The sequence below is a fragment of the Xyrauchen texanus genome, chromosome 2 (genome assembly GCF_025860055.1).
Source record: "Xyrauchen texanus isolate HMW12.3.18 chromosome 2, RBS_HiC_50CHRs, whole genome shotgun sequence".
Taxonomy (NCBI): domain Eukaryota; kingdom Metazoa; phylum Chordata; class Actinopteri; order Cypriniformes; family Catostomidae; genus Xyrauchen; species Xyrauchen texanus.
In genome coordinates, this window is record NC_068277.1 from 59,082,744 (window position 1) to 59,103,957 (window position 21,214).

Genomic DNA, 21,214 nt, shown 5'->3' on the forward strand with positions numbered 1-21,214 from the left:
GTTTGGATTACACCAATTTGTGGCGCTTCCTTTCGGTTTGTTTGGGGCACCAGCCACGTTTCAGCGACTCATGGATCGGATCCTCAGACCGCACACCGCGTATGCCGCTGCCTATTTAGATGACATTATCATTTATAGCAATGATTGGCAGCGGCACATGCAACATCTGAGGGCCGTCCTGAGATCGCTGCGTGCGGGCGGGCTCACAGCAAACCCCAAGAAGTGCTGTGGTTGGGCGTGTGGAGGTACGGTATCTGGGGTTCCACTTGGGTCATGGCCAGGTGCGTCCCCAAATTGATAAGACCGCGGCGATTGCGACTTGCCCTAGACCTAAGACCAAAAAGGGGGTGAGGCAGTTCCTGGGGCTGGTTGGCTATTACAGAAGATTTGTGCCTAATTATTCGGACGTCACCAGCCCGCTGACTGACCTCACTAAAAAGGGGGCTCCAGATCCGGTCCAATGGTCAGAGCAGTGCCAACAGGCGTTTACGCAGGTTAAAGCTGCACTTTGTGGGGGGCCGCTTTTGCATGCACCTGACTTCTCTCTCCCTTTTGTATTGCAGACGGATGCTTCAGACAGAGGGCTGGGGGCCGTACTCTCGCAGCTGGTGGAGGGAGAGGAACGCCCGGTGCTGTACATTAGCCGGAAGCTCTCCTTAAGGGAGACTAAGTACAGCACCGTGGAGAAGGAGTGTCTGGCCATCAAGTGGGCGGTCCTCACCCTCGGTACTACCTGCTGGGGTGGGCCTTCACCCTCTGTTCGGATCATGCCCCACTGCAGTGGCTCCACCGCATGAAAGATACTAACGCCCGGATCACCCGTTGGTATCTGGCCCTCCAGCCTTTTAAGTTCAAGGTGGTCCACAGACCGGGGTGCAGATGGCTGCCGCCGACTTCCTCTCCAGAAATGGGGGAGTGGTAGGCAGGCGGATGACGCCCGGCCTGAGTCGGGCGGTGGGGGTATGTGGCAGCGGGGGCGTGGTCAAGCGCCCGTCCGGGAGAGAAAAGCGGTAAGGGCGCTCACACCTGGGCTAAATTATGTCTAACACCTGTCTCTAATTGCAGTAGAGCGAGGAGAGCGGTTAAAAAGCCAGCAGCCACAGAGCAGAGGGAGACAGAGACGGACAACGAACTCAGCGTTCGAGTACAAAGAAATTGTGAATACTAAAGAAGTTGTGAATACTGTTGGCACAAAAAGGGGAATTAAAAGGCTTACCGTGTCTTGAAGTCTTGCTTCCTGTCGTCCTTGCTTAGACAGCGTTACAACGTTCTATGGCCTCCTTCAGCAGCAGAGATTGCACTTCTTGTTCCATCACCTGAGCCTGCTCCGGAACCACTGTAGTCTGCACCACCCCAGAGAATTTGGGGGGGGGCGGTGCCCGAACTGCAGTCTGTACCCTGATTTTATTATATGCAGGACCCATGCAGATATGTTGGGAAGATGATTCCATGCCTCTACAAAATCTACTAAGGGAACCAGCCTCGAGAGGCTGGTCTCGGGTGTTTTTCGAGCACTGTTCTCGACTTCCTGAAGCGAGATACTGGCAGGATTTAGTCGATACAGTCCTTGTGACCACAATTGATGTGTGTTTTTTATTTTTTGACGCGAACGGCACGGTGTGCGTTCGCTGGAAATTGATGTGGCCCGAAGCGTCAGAGACGGCGGGAACCGACACCGATTTCCTGAGGACTCCGCTGCGAGAGCAACCTCGGTTGCTCTGCAGCGAGGGACAGCCCTCCGAGGTTCTACCACCTCGGTAGGACCTCTTTCCCGAAGCTTCTACTAAGGGAACCAGCCTCTCGAGGCTGGCCTCGGGTGTTTTTCAAGCACTGTTCTCGACTTCCTGAAGCGAAAGACCGGCAGGATTTAGTCGATCACGGTTTCTGTGACCACCATTGATGCTTGTTTTTTATTTTTTGACCACGAACGGCACGGTGTGCGTTCGCTGGAAATTGATGTGGCCCGAAGCGTCAGAGGCGGCGGGAACCGACACCGATTTCCTGAGGACTCCGCTGCGAGAGCAACCTCGGTTGCTCTGCAGCGGAGGACAGCCCTCCGAGGTTCTACCACCTCGGTAGGACCTCTTTCCGAAGCTTCTACTAAGGGAACCAGCCTCTCGAGGCTGGCCTCGGGTGTTTTTCAAGCACTGTTCTCGACTTCCTGAAGCGAAAGACCGGCAGGATTTAGTCGATCACGGTTTCTGTGACCACCATTGATGCTTGTTTTTATTTTTTGACACGAGCGGCACGGTGTGCGTTCGCTGGAAATTGATGTGGCCCGAGCGTCAGAGACGGCGGAAACCAACACCGATTGTGTGCGGCCATGTAAGCCCTACTTATTAAAGCAGATGTATCTCTGCAGGGCTTACTAGGCAGCGCCAGGGTTTTAGCCCATATCCCGTGCCCCCAAAACATCGTCTGTAATCAAACACTGGGGCTGGAGATACGGGACGAATGCGGTTTACCCCACGATCTCGTTTTAGATATCTTTGTGGAGATCGGGAAAACGGCAAACCCGGCGCTGAGGTTGTGATCTGTGCCGCAGGAAGCGCACGTCTAATTTGCTTTCAACTTGCGTTCCCTGCTCATTTTGTGGCCAGCTGATATTCAGTCTGGCCACGGCACGCGTCACAACCTCAATCAGCTCCTCATAAGCTTGGCCAAAAACTGGCGTGCTTGGCTCACGGTCGATCCGCGATCGATGCTGAGCATATCCACTTCCTCGGAAGCAGTGAGCTCAAGCAACGGGACCTGATCATGGGCAGAAGAAGCGCGACGCGGGCTTCTGCACCACTCACAGTAGGCTCGGGATCCTCAAGCGAAGAATGAGAACGTGCGCAGCAGTCTCATTCTCATCTGCAAAATCCGCTGCGAACCCCGCGATTTCAATCGCCGCGCTGCCTCAACAGACGCGGGACCAAAACCGTGGGGAACGCGAGCCTGACCGTGCTCATCAAAGCACGCCAACCGGAGCGCAGCACTCTCATGGGTAGTGCTTCACAACTTTCACAGGCAGATCCCTCGAGAGCTGCCCAGTGCGTGCTGCGCTCCCAAACAGTTCACACATAAAGCGTGCGTGTCCCTACACGTAATGAAACGAGGGCAGGGGTGCACGCACTTCTTGAACTGTTCGGTGGCCATAATATTTTTAAATCAGACAAACAACACCAAATAAGACAAACAATTTCAACATAGAACGCTTGCTGAAGAGCGAAAGCTAATGTGTGTGTGTACCGGCGTCACTTTTATGCATCCGGTTATGCCGTCACATGTTACGTCATGACGCAACACCAATCAAGAATGGAATAGTTTCATTCATAATTCAGAGGCGCACGCTAAGGAGCGTTCCCCAAAGAGTCGTTTTCAACGACGCAGTGCGAGTTCCCTCGGAAGGGAACTGACCTGGTTTCTTTTCGCTCCTTCAAGAAACTGAATAAGCGACAATTAGAAAAGTACATCAAGTTGGGGAACGATGACATGGGGAACGCATCCCTATCCTGCATGCTAGATAACGTGTACACCTGTAATCATCTAAACAAGAGGCTGCAGGAGGTGGGGGAACCACCTTCAGCTACAGGTAGTCCAGGCTACACTAAAATATGTTAAATTAACTTTTAACTACGTTACAGCTTGACATATGCCTGGGGTCTTATATATTGCATATTTCTAATAAAAAGGTGGTTATGAGGAGATAGCATAATGGTTGAAGTTTATTCCATTCAGTCTGTTCACATACAAAACAACTCCAGACCGTCATTCATAATTTTTGACATTAGGTGTCAAACTACATACAGTACATACATTTGGATGGACTATATGTCCAACCTATAGGACCCCAGGACCTAATGTCTAGGGTCCTATAGTTACTTAGCTACGTTGCTATTTTTAATTAAATATATAACTTGCTAAACCCCATTACATTGTAGAAAACGTAGATCTTTTTTGGCAGAAACCATGATTTGGATACTATAATCCATGGTTTAGTACTGTCTTTATGCGCTATCGGAATTATCCTACTTCCCAATTCTGAAGTGGTAATTATGAGTACATCGGGCTCAAGAACAGGAAACATCGACGACGCCAGATTCATTCATACATGTTTTTGAGGAACTTTTCTTTTGACAGCATTATCCATATTACTCAGTAAGGCTGCTGATGATAATGGCATTTTGGTCAAATACAACCTTTTTTCACATTGAAAAATGTAAAGCATTCACCAAACGGTTGCTAATATACATACTGTACATGAATATAACATAATGGAAAACATAAAAAAAATTTGTTGTATTTAGAAAAATGAATCAAACCTGTAATTCTCTACAAAAACAGAACTCTCCTCTGCCATGTTGAAAGTTTATGACTCATCTTGGAAACTCTAGCTATTAAAGCTATTAAAATGATCAATCATAATTTCAACTTGAGGGGGTCATTCACGTGCAACTTCTGAGCAGGAAACTTGTATTTAGGAATTCCGATAGCATTTGAAGGGACCATTAACATAGTACTGTAATACTGAAGTAACCATGATTGTAGTAACCATGGTTTTACTACAAATACCCTAGTTAAACTATGGTTACTTTAGTAAAACCATAGTTCATTTTCAGAAGGGTTAACCATGGGTTTACTACAGAAGTGTAACGAACCCCGCTCCTCTAGTTCTCCCCGCTTCATCGAGCTCACAGGCTCGCTCCCCGAGCTCACACGCTCACTCCCAATCACCCCCCTCTGGCTCTCATGCACGCTCCCAATCACCAGAGTATTAGTTTCACCTGTACTCGTCCCAATCACCTGGTTATTCGTTTCACCTGCACCGCTCGTTTTCTCCCCTATATATATCACAACCCTTTCGTTTCACTCTTGTTGGTTATTGTTTAGTTTACCCCTTCGCTTTGCCAGCTCTAGTGTTCCCCTAGCTCCCCTGTCTATTCAACTCGCTTGTTTACCCGTTCTGCTATTCTGACTTCTCGACCACTCTTTTCTGGATTTGCCCTATTTGTACTTTTGCTTTGCCTGCAATAAACGCAGTTTGTCTATACATTGTGACTGTCTCTTCTTGTGCGGGTCACAAGAAGCCATAGTTGAGCTATGGTAACTGTGGTAAAACCATAGAAAACAAAAAATTATAATTTTTTTTACCATAGTTTTCATTTTTCTGTATTATTATTATGGTTTCACTACAAATATCATGGTTAAAAATGGTCACTGTAGTAAAATCATGGTACATTTTATGGTTTCTTTGGTTTTACTACAAATACTATAGGTCAACTATGGTTACTGAAGTAAAACCAGGGTTAATTTACTGTGAATGTGAACACAAATGTATTGCGAGGGAATATGATAATCTGATAATAACTGATTATTTATGCGGAAGGATACAAATTTTACTTAGCTCCCCTAAAGCCTTTTTTTGGTCCACATTTTGGACAGAAGCAAATGATGTAGTCAGAAAATGACATTGTCATTCTGGTGTGAAACATCCACTTTTCACTATTCAATCTTGCTTCAAGGGTAAAATCACTCAGTGATTGTATGTTTCACTCAGACATACATCAAATTACTGAAGCAAAATGGTTTGCACATTTCATGCTGACAGACCAGAGATGTAATGAAAAGCGATAGAGCATATTATTTTATCTGATAAAGACAATTGATTTCCCTGACAGAAGATATGTTTGTGTTAGACAGAAAAAAACAATCCTGATCACCAATACAATGATGATGGTTATACCAGTGATACTGTTGCCAGTATGAAATGAGCAAAACTCTGACCACAGACTTCCTTGATTTCCGCCATACCCATGCAAATATACATGCTGTTTCCTGTGTGAGTTACAGAAAACCACAGGCTAGTCACGTGACCAAACTTCCACCTTCAGCACCCTGTTCCGCTCTACTGCTGCTCCGTGCATTGGTAGGAAGTGAACAGATTACGTTTAGGAGTTACCGAAAGGGTACATTATACAATTATAAAAAGTATAATCAAGAAAAACAACAGGAAGAACAAATATTTGGCCAAAAGCAGAAGGACAAGAGAAGATGGAAATACAAAGAGAAGATTCCTTCTTCTTGGGTAAGCTGTGTTTGATCATAATTGTAGAGGAAACATAATCTTAAAGCAGATGGTTGATAGCAACTGCATCCATTGTTCCAGTCACCCCATACAGTGGCCCTAACAAGGGTTTGGGGAAAAACTATTGCATTAGATAACAAAATATAAGACCAAGTGGCATCCGCAATCAAATTATGCTAGAGCTTTTCTCAGAACTAAATTTTCTTTGCTGAGCAATTTTTACAAGGACTTTTAACCAAGTGATGTCAAGGTCCAAGTTCACCCAGGTTTCCTGGCATAGCAACCATAGATGTTGTTCATGATATTAACTATCCACATGTTCCACTAACACTAAAGTGTCTAAATGCTTTTCCTTCACTTACTATATATATCAATGTCAATTGCTTTAAGACTACACGGGAAGCTCAAGCTACCCTAAAATTTCTCAAAAAATGTGACAATGGCGAGTTTTATACATGCACAAATAATCAACCTGTTCTCACTACCGAGGCATCAAATGCTGTCATTGTGCAAGAGCCCAGCGGGTCTGTAACCAGTCCTACTTGACCCCCTCTGAGCGGGATTTGAACCAGCGTCTCCGGCATGGGAGGCAGATATACTGACAAGGAGGCTACAAGGCTACAGTCCCTAGAGTCAGTTGCTAGTTCACCTCTTGAGGCCAGGGGAGTAAGGTTTACACACACTGCATAGCACAGCACAGCACATACCAGCTGGACACATTACACTCACCCCCTACACCTCACTCCTATCCGGGTCACGGCACCACTGTAACCAGTCCTTCTCGACCCGCTCCGGGCAGGATTCCAGCGGCGTCTCCAGTCGGGTGCGCTAACGAGGAGGCTAAAGGCTACATACCTTAGCATCACTCGATAGTTCGCCTCTTAAGGCCGTTACGCGTCAACAGGTGGATGCCAAAGCAGCCTTTGGTGTCAGTTTTCGACGCTTCTGACAAGCGCATTGCTTTTAATGAGAAATGTTTGGCGTCGAAAACCCTGTTTGGGAAATTCGTGTTTTACAGACCTCCTTTGTGATTTTAATCCGAATCTGACAAGTCTGTGTTTTTCTCATACAACCTCTGTAAAAATTCAAAGGCAAATTACCAACTGTTTTTCAGCAAACTCAAGGGTCCTCTGAGAAATCAAATCTTGTCAAAATGTGAATGTCATTTATTGCTGATATAGAATTTTCACAATGCTCCACCTCATGTATTTTGACCTAAATTAACTACCGTACATACTTACAGTATATGTGCCAGTCTTCTGCCTGCTGTGTGACTTTCAATTTGGATGTAGATTTTTTGTCATCCAATGAAAACAACAAGGAGAGCCAAATTACAGAAACTGCTAAGACTGGCCACTGTAATATCAGCGTCTGGTAAGATACTCACCTTAATTTCTCTGCTCAGTTATGTAATGTTAAAATTATATTTATTATTTAATTGGGTTTATTATAAGCAGCAACTTCTATAAATTCTAATTTATATTATATAACTAATAAATTACAATTAAATCAATACATTAAATAATGTTAAAATAATCAATTAAATTTTAAAATTAAAAAAATATAAGTATTTTATATATTATACATTTTATAGTATATTATACATTTAAAAATTCAAATTATAAGTACATTTCAATTGAAACTGATAATATTTAAAAGATGCGTTAATACGTACCTAAGTTATGTGTAACCTTCTGTAATGCCCACATCTACAAAAGAGACACTCCCACCTCTGTAATAAACACAAGAGATCTTAAGTCCCATCCGAATAAGTACATTAAATCTCAGATGTTGGGTGATAATAATAATTTTAACTCAATCGTCATTTTGAAAAATTATCCTGTCCGAATAGGGCTAAAGACTGATGCGAAGGGCATCAGATTTTTATGATTGTGAAATTGTATGTTGGGGTATATCTTTTCAATATTTTAATTATTTTTTAAATCAGCCACATGTATTCACAATGGTAATTTTTAATAAGCAACATTTATTTCTTTGCAGTGGTTAATGTTTAATCCATTGTTTTCTGCAAGCCAATGGTGTTTGACCTCACTGACACCTTCTCGATGTGGCAATTTTTTAGATGAGTAATGTGTTAGAATGAGTCAACAGTGGGACTGACGCCCTTTGCTTCAGTCTTTAATGTTGAACATTTATCATTGAAAGTAATGCGCTTGCCAAGGCTTGGGAAACTGCTTTTGGCATCCATCTGTTGACACACTGGGCTCTTGCACAAGCGGCAGTATTTGAAGCCTCGGAGTGAGAACGGGTTGAAATAAGCCAGTTAAATGACATATTAGATTAGATTCAACTTTATTGTCATTGTGCAAAATACAAGTACAGAGCCAATGAAATGCAGTTAGCACCTTTGCAAATACCAATGTTTTTTTTTTTTTTTAGAGTGTAAAGTTATGAGGTAGAGGAGCTCAATGCAAATGTCTATGACTACAGTACAAGGTGCAAATGAAGAAGTATAAAACTGAAGGTGCATTGTACAGAATTCACTATTTTTGTGAATTTCATTATTTTAGTGAATCCTGTAAAAGTGTCAAATGCTTTTACAAAGACCGCATCAGGCCACATCTTACCAGACAGACAGAAGATGTTGCATGATGCATGAAAACACTGCTCATTGCACAATGTCCAATCTTGAAATATTTTAACATGTAAACTTACAAGCATGAAGACAATTCTGTGTGCAAGGAAATCTCAAGATCTCAATAAATGCATTCAAACACTGATTATTTTTCACAGAGAAGAGACAGGAGGCAGTTGAAGCCACAGGAGAAAGTCTTAGTCGGCCTACACCTCTTCCTGAACTGTGCTTGGTTTTACTAGGCCGCAAAGGTGCTGGGAAGAGCTCTGCTGGAAATACCATTTTAGGCCTGGCCGGAGGGTTTGAGACAGGTAAACCAACGGAGGAGTGTGTGAAGAGACGTGCCGATGTAGCAGGAAAGCGTGTTACAGTTGTAGACACCCCTGGTTGGGAATGGTACTACCCGGTTAATGGTACTCCTGGCTGGGTAAGGAGAGAGACAATGCGAAGTATGTCCTTGTGCCCACCAGGCCCCCATGTTGTCCTTCTAGTGGTACGATCCTGTACCTCAGTGACAACAGACTACCATCAGCAGATTGAAGAGCACCTAGAGCTTTTGGGCAAAGCAGTGTGGGATCACACGATGGTGCTGTTCACACGAGGGGACGAATTGGGCTCCATTCCTATTGAACAGAGGATTCAAAATGGGGGCAAGGCCTTCCAGAGGCTTCTGGAAAGGTGTGGAAACAGATTCCATGTTCTCGAGAACAAACGGCGTGTTGATGACGGAACTCAGGTGAAGGAACTTATGAGGAAGATGGAAAAGCTGGTTGAGGAGAGACAGGGCAGATATTATGAGACAGATCGTCTTCTTCTGGAGCTCGAGGTGGAGCGCAAAAGGAGGGCACGAGAGAGGAGGAAGAAACAGAGACTGATGGAGGCTCAGACGCAGAAAGGAACCATCAGATCTGTGCTGATAAGTGAGTAGATGTATTTGATTCACCACAGATAGTCAACTTTCATGTGTATTCAAAATTCCAAACACTATTTTGAAATGCCAAAAAAATGCCAACAACAAAATGCATGTTGGTGCTTCTTTAACCTAAAACACTTTGATGTCCCAGGGGTTCTTTTTTATTAAAAGGAACATATTTAAACTTTTTTAATGAAGGTCTCATCAAAACTGAAGAGGAAACGTTTTATCATATTTAAACTATGAAAATGCAATAAATATATACATTTGGTCCCACTTTATATTAGGTGTATTTAACTACTATGTACTAACATTAAAGTACACACAATACAATGTACTTTTTGTGTAACTATATTCACATTCGCTGCTACTGAGTTTGAGGTACAGGTAGGTTTAGGAGTAGGGTTTGGGTTAAGATTAGGGTAAGCATTTAGGATTGGGGTAAGGTTAACAGATGTAATAAATGTAAGTGCAATGTAACAACACTGCAGTTTGCATTTGCAGCACTTTAAGTGTGTGTGCTTGTGATATGTGGAGCCGGTGTTGTGCTGACATAAAGACACAAAGTGCTCATACCTTTTAAAAATCCAATAATCCAAAATTCAATAGCATCACATGCTCTATTTGTAGCAGATGACAGCAGGCAGAGCGCTAATTCACTTTTTAACATAAGGCACATACAGACTACATGTTTTTTTTTTAATAAATAGCAGACTTTTGCGTTTAATCACATAGCAGAGAACAACAATCACAGAATCACATAGCAACCGACTTTTCCGGAGTGGGAAGCTAACATCATTATGTCAGAGCTCCTTAATCATAACAACAAAACACTTTAAAATAAAAGCTCCGTCAAAATAAAAGCTCAATTTAAAGGGAAAAAAGTAGGACAGAAATAAATCACTACGGTATAGTTATGTATTATTCACTATAATACTACTAATACTGTTAATAATAAGTCAATAGTAATTGCATTATATTTAAGCAATATCTCACATCTTTGATGCTCCGTTATAAAGCACTTTATTTGACAAAAATACCTCCTATTGTTGTATTTTGCTGTGATGTTCTGTATAATATTCCTTAGTTTTATAAAAATAATATTATCCATCCATCCATCCATCCATCCATCTTCAACCGCTTATCCGAAGTCGGGTCGCGGGGGCAGCTGCTCCAGCAGGGGGCCCCAAACTTCCCTATCCCGAGCCACATTAACCAACTCTGACTAGGGGACCCCGAGGCGTTCCCAGGCCAGTGTGGAGATGTAATCTCTCCACCTAGTCCTGGGTCTTCCCCGAGGCCTCCTCCCAGCTGGACGTGCCTGAAACACCTCCCTAGGGAGGCGGCCAGGGGCATCCTTACCAGATGCCCAAACCACCTCAACTGACTCCTTTCAACGCAAAGGAGCAGCGGCTCTACTCCGAGCTCCTCACGGATGACTGAGCTCCTCACCCTATCTCTAAGGGAGAAGCCCGCCACCCTTCTGAGGAAGCCCATTTCGGCCGCTTGTACTCGCGACCTAGTTCTTTCAGTCATGACCCAACCTTCATGACCATAGGTGAGGGTAGGAACAAAAATTGACCGGTAGATCGAGAGCTTTGCCTTTCGGCTTAGCTCTCTTTTCGTGACAACGGTGCGATAGAGCGAGTGCAATACCGCCCCCGCTGCCCCGATTCTCCGGCCAACCTCCCGCTCCATTGTCCCCTCACTCGTGAACAAGACCCCGAGGTACTTGAACTCCTTCACTTGGGGCAAAACCTCATTCCCTACCTGGAGTACGCACTCCATCGGTTTCCTGCTGAGAACCATATGCTGAGAAAAATAATATTATGTTAAAATTAATTACTTACATTTGATAAAACAAATTATGAATTAATTTTTTTTATTTGACAATAAAATTGAAAAAATCTGTTGATGTAGAATTCAGAAAAAGTATCAGTATCGGTATTTACCGAAAAGGAAGTATAAGTACTCGTCCTCCTCAAAAAATGGTAACGGTATCCCTAATAATAAGTGCATTGCATCAAATGCTTAAGTACACAGTTGTTAAAAACACCTAATAGAAAGTGGGTCTATACATTTTTACATGTTTAAAACTATGGTTATCTAAACAAAGAGTGAACAGACCAATTTAATAGTTCACGTGTACAAATTATTTTTAGCAATTAAAAAAAAAAAAAATTACGACTGTCATTTCCACCAAAAATGTTCCCCCCAATATTTTGTGTTAGTGTATTTGTTTACAACAAAAGTGTCAATGAAGAGCATGCTAGAGATTAAATATGAGACAAATTTATATATATATCTGTATTAGCAGGGTTGGGAGGGTTACTTTTGAAATGTATTCCACTACAGATTACAGAATAAATGCTGTAAAATGTAATTTGTAATGCATTCAGTTAGATTACTCAAGATCAGTAACATATTCTCAATACTTTGGATTACTTCTTCAGCACTGGCAGATTTTTTTCACTTGTTTTGACTATAAAAACTCTGTCAGTACAGTAAGACAAAATACACATGTTAAAAATACATTCTCTGAGAAAACGAAATAGCTTATGCAGTGTTGTTTCTAAAACAAGATCAATCAAACTGATCTTGTTTTAAGGATTTTTTTTTAGATATTTTTACTGTAAAACAATATAAAAATTATTATTAAGAATATGACTTTTGCCCTAATATCAAAGGTCAAGAAAAAATAAATTATCATCCAACGTGAATTTTCTTGATAAAAAATATGATTGTGTCTGGTAACATGTGCATGTAAAATCGCTAGAAATAGCATTTTATCTTAGCGTATAGCTGACAATTTACACAAGTTTTATATCTATCTATATCTTGTGCTCCAAACTTACTTCAAACTTACTTCTCTGTCTGCTCGTATGAATGTCACACATCATAAGAAAGTGTTTCACCGCTGTTCAAATGCACTTTGGATCACATCATTTATATGTATAAATGTTTTCATCTGAAAGGATTAAATATTAAATGAAACAAATGACAATAAAATGCAAAGTACTCTCTTAAGTAATCAAAATACTTTTTCAATGTAACTGTTTTCTTTTACCAATGATTTAAATAGAACTGTAGTGGAATACAGTTACTTATATTTTGTATTTTAAAAATATAATCCCGTTACATGTATTTTGTTACTCCCCCTTACAACTACCATATGTTGTACATAATTTGAAATGAGTTGTGCTGTGTTAATTTTCTGTTGTTCGACTCTGTTGGTGGGGTAGGTTTTGTGTGAAAATTACATCTGGATGAAGCATATTTTGTCTACTCATGTTTATAAAGATATTTATATTAAATATTTTAATCGTTTGACAGCTATAAATATATATAATTTTCTAGAAAGTTTCAAAAACCCTTATATTTTAAAATCATCTTATTAAAGGAAAATTTGTCATAATTTATTAAATAATTGATTATTAAATTAAATTAACTGTTTTAATCAATATACAATTTAATAAGTAAATTGATTCAAACGGTTAACTTTCCATGTTCATTCTGAACACATTTTTAAGGAGGCTCAGCCTCCCTTGTGCCCTCTGACAGACTGCCAATGTAAATAATGGCTTAATATCTATTTCTGGCTTCAGAAGACTTGGAATATAGTGCACAAGTCATGATGTCATGGATTATTAAAATCTTATGCATTTAAACTTGGCAGTAAAAATCACCACCTGCTTTCATTGTAAGGGAAACTTGAACATTCTGTCTAACATCTCCTTTTCTGTTTCACAGAAGAAAGAAAATAATGCAGGTTTTGCAATTATGTGAATAAATGACGAAAATGTTTTTCCTTTAACAAGGTGATTTTAAAAGATATGGGGTTTTCAAACTTAAATTCACAGGACAATTTCTAAGCGAGGGACCCTTTTCCTAAATTATAAAGGCAGCTAAATATTTTCATGTATGAAGAACCATTTATACTGTGTGAGAAAAATAGTAATCAAGAATAAAACCTCAACATGTTTGCAAAATTAGATCTTTTTATAGTGTCTAAAGCCAAAGAAATGACTAAAATATAATCTAGAAAGCCTTGAAAAGTTTACAATGTATCTATTTTCTACCCACTACACAAGAGAATCAGGAGAATCATCAGATAAATTCAAATGTATTTGTATCAAATTAAAAAATACAGAAAATTGTGTTTTACACAAATGAGATAAAACTAAAGTCCAGATAAAAATAAAATAACACTTTCGGAGAGATAAAAACTTTTTTTATGGTTGTCAAAAGAATAAAATAACTCTGTCGAAACAGACTTTAGAAAGCAGAATAAGGCTGGGTTTCCCAATAATGTTGCAACTTAAGCTTTTAAATCTCATTTGGAAAATGTTAACTTTATCAATTGTATTTGCCACTTTGTATTCTGCTGAAGTTTCACAGACCCCCTAACCCATTCCGGCCCTCGGTTTGAAAACCCCTGATGTTGATAATTTGGGCTTGGCAAAAGAATTAACAAAATAAGTGTGCCGTAATGATATTTCTACATAAATGATCATTTACAGATACCATCTGTATTGAGCTATCATTTGTATTGTGTCTTTATCCCTGCTAGATGATAATCTTCAAGTTGAAGCCTTGGACGAAAGGAATCTCTTCTCTAGAGGTTCACGGCGTCTTCCAGAGCTGAGACTTGTTCTGCTTGGAGAGCGGGAGACAGGGAAAAGTTCTGCTGGTAATGCCATCCTTGGAGGATCAGGATACTTTAAAAGAGGAGATGCTACAGAGGAATGTTTAAGACATCAGGCGGAGGTTTCAAACAGACTGGTCACGGTGGTGGATGTGCCTGGATGGGAGGGTGGACCAGAGGGAATAACTCCTGAAAGAGTGAAGCGAGAGATCGGATTGAGTGTGACACTGTGTCCTCCAGGACCTCATGCTATTCTTCTGACGCTGAGAGTGGATGCGCTTGTCCAAGCTCCAGCAGTCCGAGAGCACCTGGAGCTTCTAGGGGAGACAGTTTGGAGACATACAATTCTTCTCTTCACAAGAGGTGACCAGCTTCGAGAGGGAGTCACTATTGAGCAGCATATTCAAGGAGGAGGCAAAGATCTCCACTGGCTGATGGAAAGATGTTCAAATAGGTTCCACGTCATCAGCAGCAACTCTTGTTTGAAAGGTTGGAATTCTACAGCACAGATAACTGGACTTCTTGAGAAGATTGAGAAAATGGTAGCAGGAAATTGGTGCGAGGCCTTCTCGCCACTAGTGCATGAGATTCAGGAGTTAGGAAAACAAAAGAATGAGAAATTCCAACTGAAGTTTAAGGAGTTTAATGAGAAGCTTCAACGGCAGGAAGAAGAACTGAAGAAAATGAAGGAAAGAGAGGTGAGGAGCATTAGGTGGTTTTTCGAAAGACGAAAAAAAGACAAAGTGCAGTCCCCTGGGAAGACAGAAAGGGAGGAGGCGCCATACAAGGGCGAAGATGACAGGAAGAGCATGATGGGCGAATTGGAGGAGAGGATGGCATGGTTGACGGAAGACAGGGAGAGGGAGGTACAAGAGCTGACCACAGAAAGAAGCAAAGTCATGGTGGCTTTTAATCAGGGACTTCGAGAAAAAGAGCAACTGGTAATGCGATTAGAGGAAAGAGACAGGGAGGGGGAAGAACTTAAAGAAAAAGTGGATGAACTTCAAATAAAACTGCTGGAAGTGGAACGAATGGGTGTAGAGAAAGAGCAAGAACAAAAGGAGAGAGAGAAAGAATTGCAACAAGTACACCAGGATGAGATAAATCAATTGAGAAACAAACTGGTTGATGCAGAAAATGAGAAAGATATGATACAAAAAAAAGTTGAAGAAACACAGAAAGAGATGGATGCATCACAACGCAAGTATGAAGAACACACCGAACAGAACAAGAAAGACACAGAGAGCAAACTGAAAGAAAAGGACAATAAAATAGAAAACATTCTCATAGAAATTCAGAAAGCTGAGAGCAGAGAAAGAGAACAATGTGAAAGATGGAGAGAAAGAGATGAAAAGAGGGAGAAAGAGATGGACAAACTGAGAGAAGTGATCGAGATGATGACAAAAGAGATGGAAGAGCTACGGATATTATACCAAGAGCAAGTGAAAATCACGCAAACGGAGAGAGAAATGCATGGAGACGTTGTGGAGAAATACAACACACTCTTAGATAAACTTGTAGGGAAAGATGAAGAAATAGTTGCCATGCATCAGGAGCATGAGCAAACAAGAAGTGATAAAGAGAAAGAGCTGCATCGAAATGTTGAAACTCAAGAGAAACTGCAGGAGAAAGAAGAAGAATTAGCCATGTTAAGACAAAGAGACTTGGAGAAAGACAGAGAACTTGACACACTGAGAAAAAACATAGAAAAGTTGAAAGATAGCATTGAGGAAAATATTGAAGAATGTGCAGCTCAAATGAAACATGCAGAGAAAGAATTGAAAAGAAAAGAAACAGAAATAGTCATATTAAAAGAAACAGACCAGGAGAAAGACAGAGAAATGGAGACATTGAGACAAAACATAGAAAAGTTGAAAGATAGCATTGAGGCAAAAAATGAAGAAAGTGCAGCTCAACTGAAACATTCAGAGAAAGAATCAAAAAGAAAAGAAGAGGAAATAGTCATATTAAAACAAATAAACCAGGAGAAAGACGGAGAAATTGACACACTCCAGCAAAAAAATTGCGAAAAACAGAAAGACATAGAAAAGTTAAAAGAGAGCATTAAGTCGATTATTGAAGAAAGTGCCGCTCAACTGAAACAGTTACAAGTTGAATTCAAGGTAAAAGAAAAGGAAATATTAAAATTAAAACAAATAGACCTGGAAAAAGAGGAAGAAATGAACAGACTGAGGCAAAATATTAGTGAAAAACAGACAGAAATACAAAAGTTCAGAGACAGCATCCAGGCAAATACTGAAGACTGTGCAGCTCAAATAAAAAAAATAGAGGATGAGCTGATAAGAAAAGGAGAGGAAATTACCAAATTACAACAAAGTGACTTGAAGAAAAATGCTGAAATCGACACACTGCAGCAAAGCATGAGCAAGAAACAGAAAGAAATTGAAATGTTGACATGCAGTATTCAGTCAAATATTGAAGAAAATGCAGCTCGACTAAAAAAATTAAAAGAAGACTTCAGTGTAAAAGTAGAGGAAATGGCCAAATTGAAGCAAACAGACCTGGACAAAGACAAAGAAATGGACATACTGAGGCAAAATATTAGTGTCAAACAGATAGACATAGAAAAGTTGAAAGAAGAAAGTGCTGCTCAACTAAAACATGTACTGGAAGAAATGAAAACCAAAGAAGTGGAAATAACCAAACTAAAAGAAAGAGATCTGGAGAAAGACAAAGAAATGGACACACTGAGGCAAAATATCCACAATAACCACAAAGGCTTGGAAAAGTTAAGAGAAAACATTCAGGAAAATACTGAAGAAAGTGCAGCACAATTGAAACATTTAGAGGAAGAGTTTGAAATAAAAATTGAGGATTATAAAAGAAAGAATCAAATGATGACAGAGGAGATGGAAAGACTAAAGAATCAACATGAGGAAAGAATCAGACATGTAGAAAAGGAAAATAGACTGGCAATTGAAGGGAAAGAGAACACCATAAATCAGTTACAGCAAACGCTTGGAGACAATGAAAGAAGCTTGGAAGAGCTAAGACAGCAATACAAGGAAGACCAAGAAAGAATTGACATTTTGCAAAGCATGAATGCAGAACTGGCAAAAGAATTAGAAGAGCTGAAGTTTAAGTGTGAAGGTTTTGAGAGAGATCTGCAAGCTCACAGAGAAGCAGAGGAAATAAGAGAGACTGAAATTAAAGAGATAGTTGGCCGCTATGAGATGCAAAAAACAAAAGACGTTCAGACTCTAAAGCAAATGAAAGGGCAAAAACAAGAGATAGATCAGCTTAAACAGGTGCTGGAAGAATTAAAAGAGAAGCAGAAAGAGAAGGAGGTTGAGATGAAAGAGATGAAGGTGTATTATGATGAGAGACTGATCGAGAGAAAAGAACTTGAGATTCAAGAATCAGAGAGAGAACAGCAACTTCACAGAAGAGAGAGGGATGTAGAAAAAAGAGAAGAGAATTTAGCAGATCAGTTGAAAGATCTAGAACAAAGCAAACTCAATTTGGTAACAAGACAGGATGAAATTAATCATTTAGAGCGAGAGATTAGGGACATGCAGAAAAATCTGGAAATTGAGTGTCAAAACAACAAATATTTGGCTGCAGATGTGGAAAGAATGAAAGAAGAGATCAGGAAAAGACAGCAAGAACTTATGGATAGGGAGGAAAATATAAAAGTAAATGAGCAACAGATAAAAAGTGAAAGGGAAGAGCTAGAGGAAACCGAGAAAGTATTGGAAAGCAAGCAAAAGGAAATGAGAGATTTGACTGAAAAACAGGAGAAAAATTGGGAAAACCTTAGACAACAGCTGGAGCGGAGAGAAGAAGAACTTCAAGAAACTGAGGAGAATTTTGCAAAAGAACAACATATTCTTAAAGAAGAAGGAAATTCTTTGAAAGTGCTGAGAGAGAATCTGGAAAAGAGAGAAAATGAACTTCAAAAACGAGAACAGATGTTGGAAGTAAAGATCCAAGAGTTATCAAACAGCTCAAAGGAACTTGACAACAACAAACAGGATGTAGAGAAATGGCAAGCTGATTTGAGTAATAAGGAATATGATCTTCTGCAAAGAAAAGATGGATTACAGAAAAAGGAGGAAGAACTTGTTCAGAGAGAGAAGGACCTTGAACTCAAAGACAAAATGTACATGAAGCTAAATCAAGATGTGAAAAAACTAGAGGAAGAATTCATCGAGCTCGAAAGCATTAAAGAAGTGTTAGGAAAAAGGGAGCAAGAACTGTTTAAAAGTGAAGAGGCACTTTCTCAGAGCAAGCAGAAGCTGAAGAGTAAAGAAATATACTTGGAGAAAAGACAGCAAGTCATGCAAAATAGGGAAGAACAGTTGCAACAGGAGAAACAACAGAATGAAAACATGTTTAACGGCCTCAAGAAACAACAGGACGTTTTGAAAGACAGAGAACTTACTTTAGATACCAGAGAAACAGAGTTGCGCCACCTAGAAACTGAGCTCAAAATCCAAGATAATAACATGACAGATAAAGCTAAATTCCTGCAAACCCGAGAACTAGATGTGAAGAAAAACGAAACTGATTTTGAGAAGAAAACACAAACGCTAGAAGTCCTAAAACTAACACTAGAGGTGAAAGAAAAAGAGCTGGAGGAATGTAAAAACCAACTGGAGAGCAGAATACAGGACTTAAATGATGAACAAGACAATCTGAAAAACAAGCGAGAAGAGCTTGAAAAATGGGAGAAATATCTGTATAACACAGAGCTCAAACTGATGAACAAAGAGCCTTTCTTAGAGTATCAACAATGGAAAAACAGTGCTGAATTTAATGGGAAACAAACAGAAACAGAACACATCCATAAAATGTACCAAGAAGTTGGAGTAGATGGTAGCATTTGTGAGAGCGATGCAAGAGAGAATAAACATAACGGAATTGCAAAAGAAAGGGATGATGAACAGAAAATGGAGTTGATTTCTTCCTCTGCAAATAACAGACTCGTAAAGGCTTATAATGGTAAAGGGACAATGGACGTCAAGTATCAACAGAAAGATGCTGAAATCTATGCAGAAAAAGAGCTGGGTGGCATTTCTGATGTGGAAAGTGAGGAAGACTTCTTTGACTCTTCAAGCCAGGGTATTCAAACAACCCAAGGCAGAAACAGCCCCGTCTTGGAGTTAAGACTGATGCTTCTGGGGGACACTTGGTCTTCACGTTGCTTAGCTAGACACATTTTACTGGGGCCTGATGCAGATGGAAGTAACCCTTGGAGGGGAGATATATCTGGCAGGCACCTTACTCTCGTGGAGCCACAAGGTTTGAAATGGCGATCGGGAACCGATAGCAAAGACACGTTCAAAATGAATATCCCTCATAGTGTGTCCCTATGCCAGCCAGGACCACATGCCTTCATCTTGTTAATACCTGCTTATGTATCCTTCACTGGTCAGTACAGGCGTGCAGTGGAACATACAATGTCTGTGCTAGGAGAAGGTGCATGGAAGCATACTATCGTCCTGCTCACCTGGGGGGAGATGCTAGGAGAAAGTGGCCAGCAACATGTCAAGAGAAACGGGGACCTGGAATGGCTGGTTAGAAAGTGTGGTAAGAGATGTTATGTGTTTGACAACAGACATCGGGAATCTCACATGACAAAGCTGCTGGAGAGGGTTGAGGAAATGGTGGTAGGAAACAATGGACATTACTACAAATTGGATTAAAAAGAGTTTAAAGAAGCTCAACTGAGCTTGACTGTGAATATTTAAATATGTTTTTTCATTGTGACAATAAACACAGTAAATGTTTTGGTATTTTTTTCAAATGTAAAAGTGCTACATCTATGTATTCATCTTCTTGACCTACATTGATTAATTCTGTCAGGACATTTTAATGTTAAACCCTTTATACAGTACTGCACATTATTTAGTAAGTAGAACGTTATTTGATTATTATAGACCTTATTCACAGAAGCGCCATCTTTGATTTTTGAAGGGAATGAAAATAATGCGGATAGATTTCCAGTCTCTTGAGTGACAAGCACTGTAAAGCTATCAAAAACCTCATAGATCACATCTAATTTTCCCCAACTCATGTTGTCTCAAGCCACATTCCAATTTCTTGGAAAGACATTTTGGTAGCACTTTTTAAGAAGCCCATATTTATAATGCATTTTAAATCCAGTATGATGTATTTGTAAAGTCTCATAATTTGTTGTAAATTCTCATTAATAATTGTAACCACAATTATAATACTTACCTATTCTTAGTTATACCTTAGAATAAAATGCATTATAACATGAGCAACATAAAATTGTATCTGTAGACATTAAAATGTATTATATATATTTTTATTATAAATATATTAGGGCTGTCGATTTCCGCGTTAATACAGTGCGATTAATTTGATTAAAAATAAGGCATTAAAAAAATTTACGCAATTAATCACAATGCCCCTGGATTGTAACAAGGAAGGTTCCTGAGAAATGCAAGCTTGTAGTACCACTTGTTTACTCCAGAGGGCAGTAAGTGAAATTTCAGCTGTGTGGCAACTCGCAGTAGATACAGTGAAGTAAACAAGCAGACAGCACAAAACAGACATTTTAAAAAAATTATATATATATATATATATATATATATATATATATATATATATATAAATTCCATTATATAACCTTGACTTGTAATGTACTGTATAATAAAAATGTATGTTATAATTGTATATGAAAAGACAATTACAAATTTATTTTGTAACTTTATTTAAAGCTAGGGTGTGTAATTTTTTCCCACGCAAGAATGGAAGGTGAACCGCAGCGTAGATATGTTGTTTACTTTCGTTATTATAGTAATGTCCAGGGGCGTCGCACCACTTTTCCCGATGAGAGGGTTCAACACCCACACTTTTTCTGCAGTTTTGCACAAACGCCTTACTACAGCCGCTCCTCCGTGTCTCTGGCCGCTCTGTGTCTGCGCTCGCTGCGGCTGCCTCCTCTCCCCCTCCCTCTCAAACATGACACCGGCTTTGAGTGTGACCGGCTGATGATTG

The 21,214-nt window shown here is 40.2% G+C and overlaps 1 protein-coding gene across 1 annotated transcript; it reads left to right on the plus strand.

The window, feature by feature from the left end:
• The first annotated feature begins 5,991 nt into the window (after positions 1 to 5,991).
• On the plus strand, positions 5,992 to 20,772 carry si:dkey-185m8.2 (trichohyalin). Its single transcript, XM_052139152.1, has 3 exons — positions 5,992 to 6,070; positions 8,825 to 9,586; positions 14,150 to 20,772. Exons 1-3 carry the CDS (start codon positions 6,037 to 6,039, stop codon positions 19,891 to 19,893), a joined length of 6,540 nt encoding a protein of 2,179 aa, XP_051995112.1. The 5' UTR covers positions 5,992 to 6,036; the 3' UTR covers positions 19,894 to 20,772.
• Positions 20,773 to 21,214: the final 442 nt, after the last annotated feature.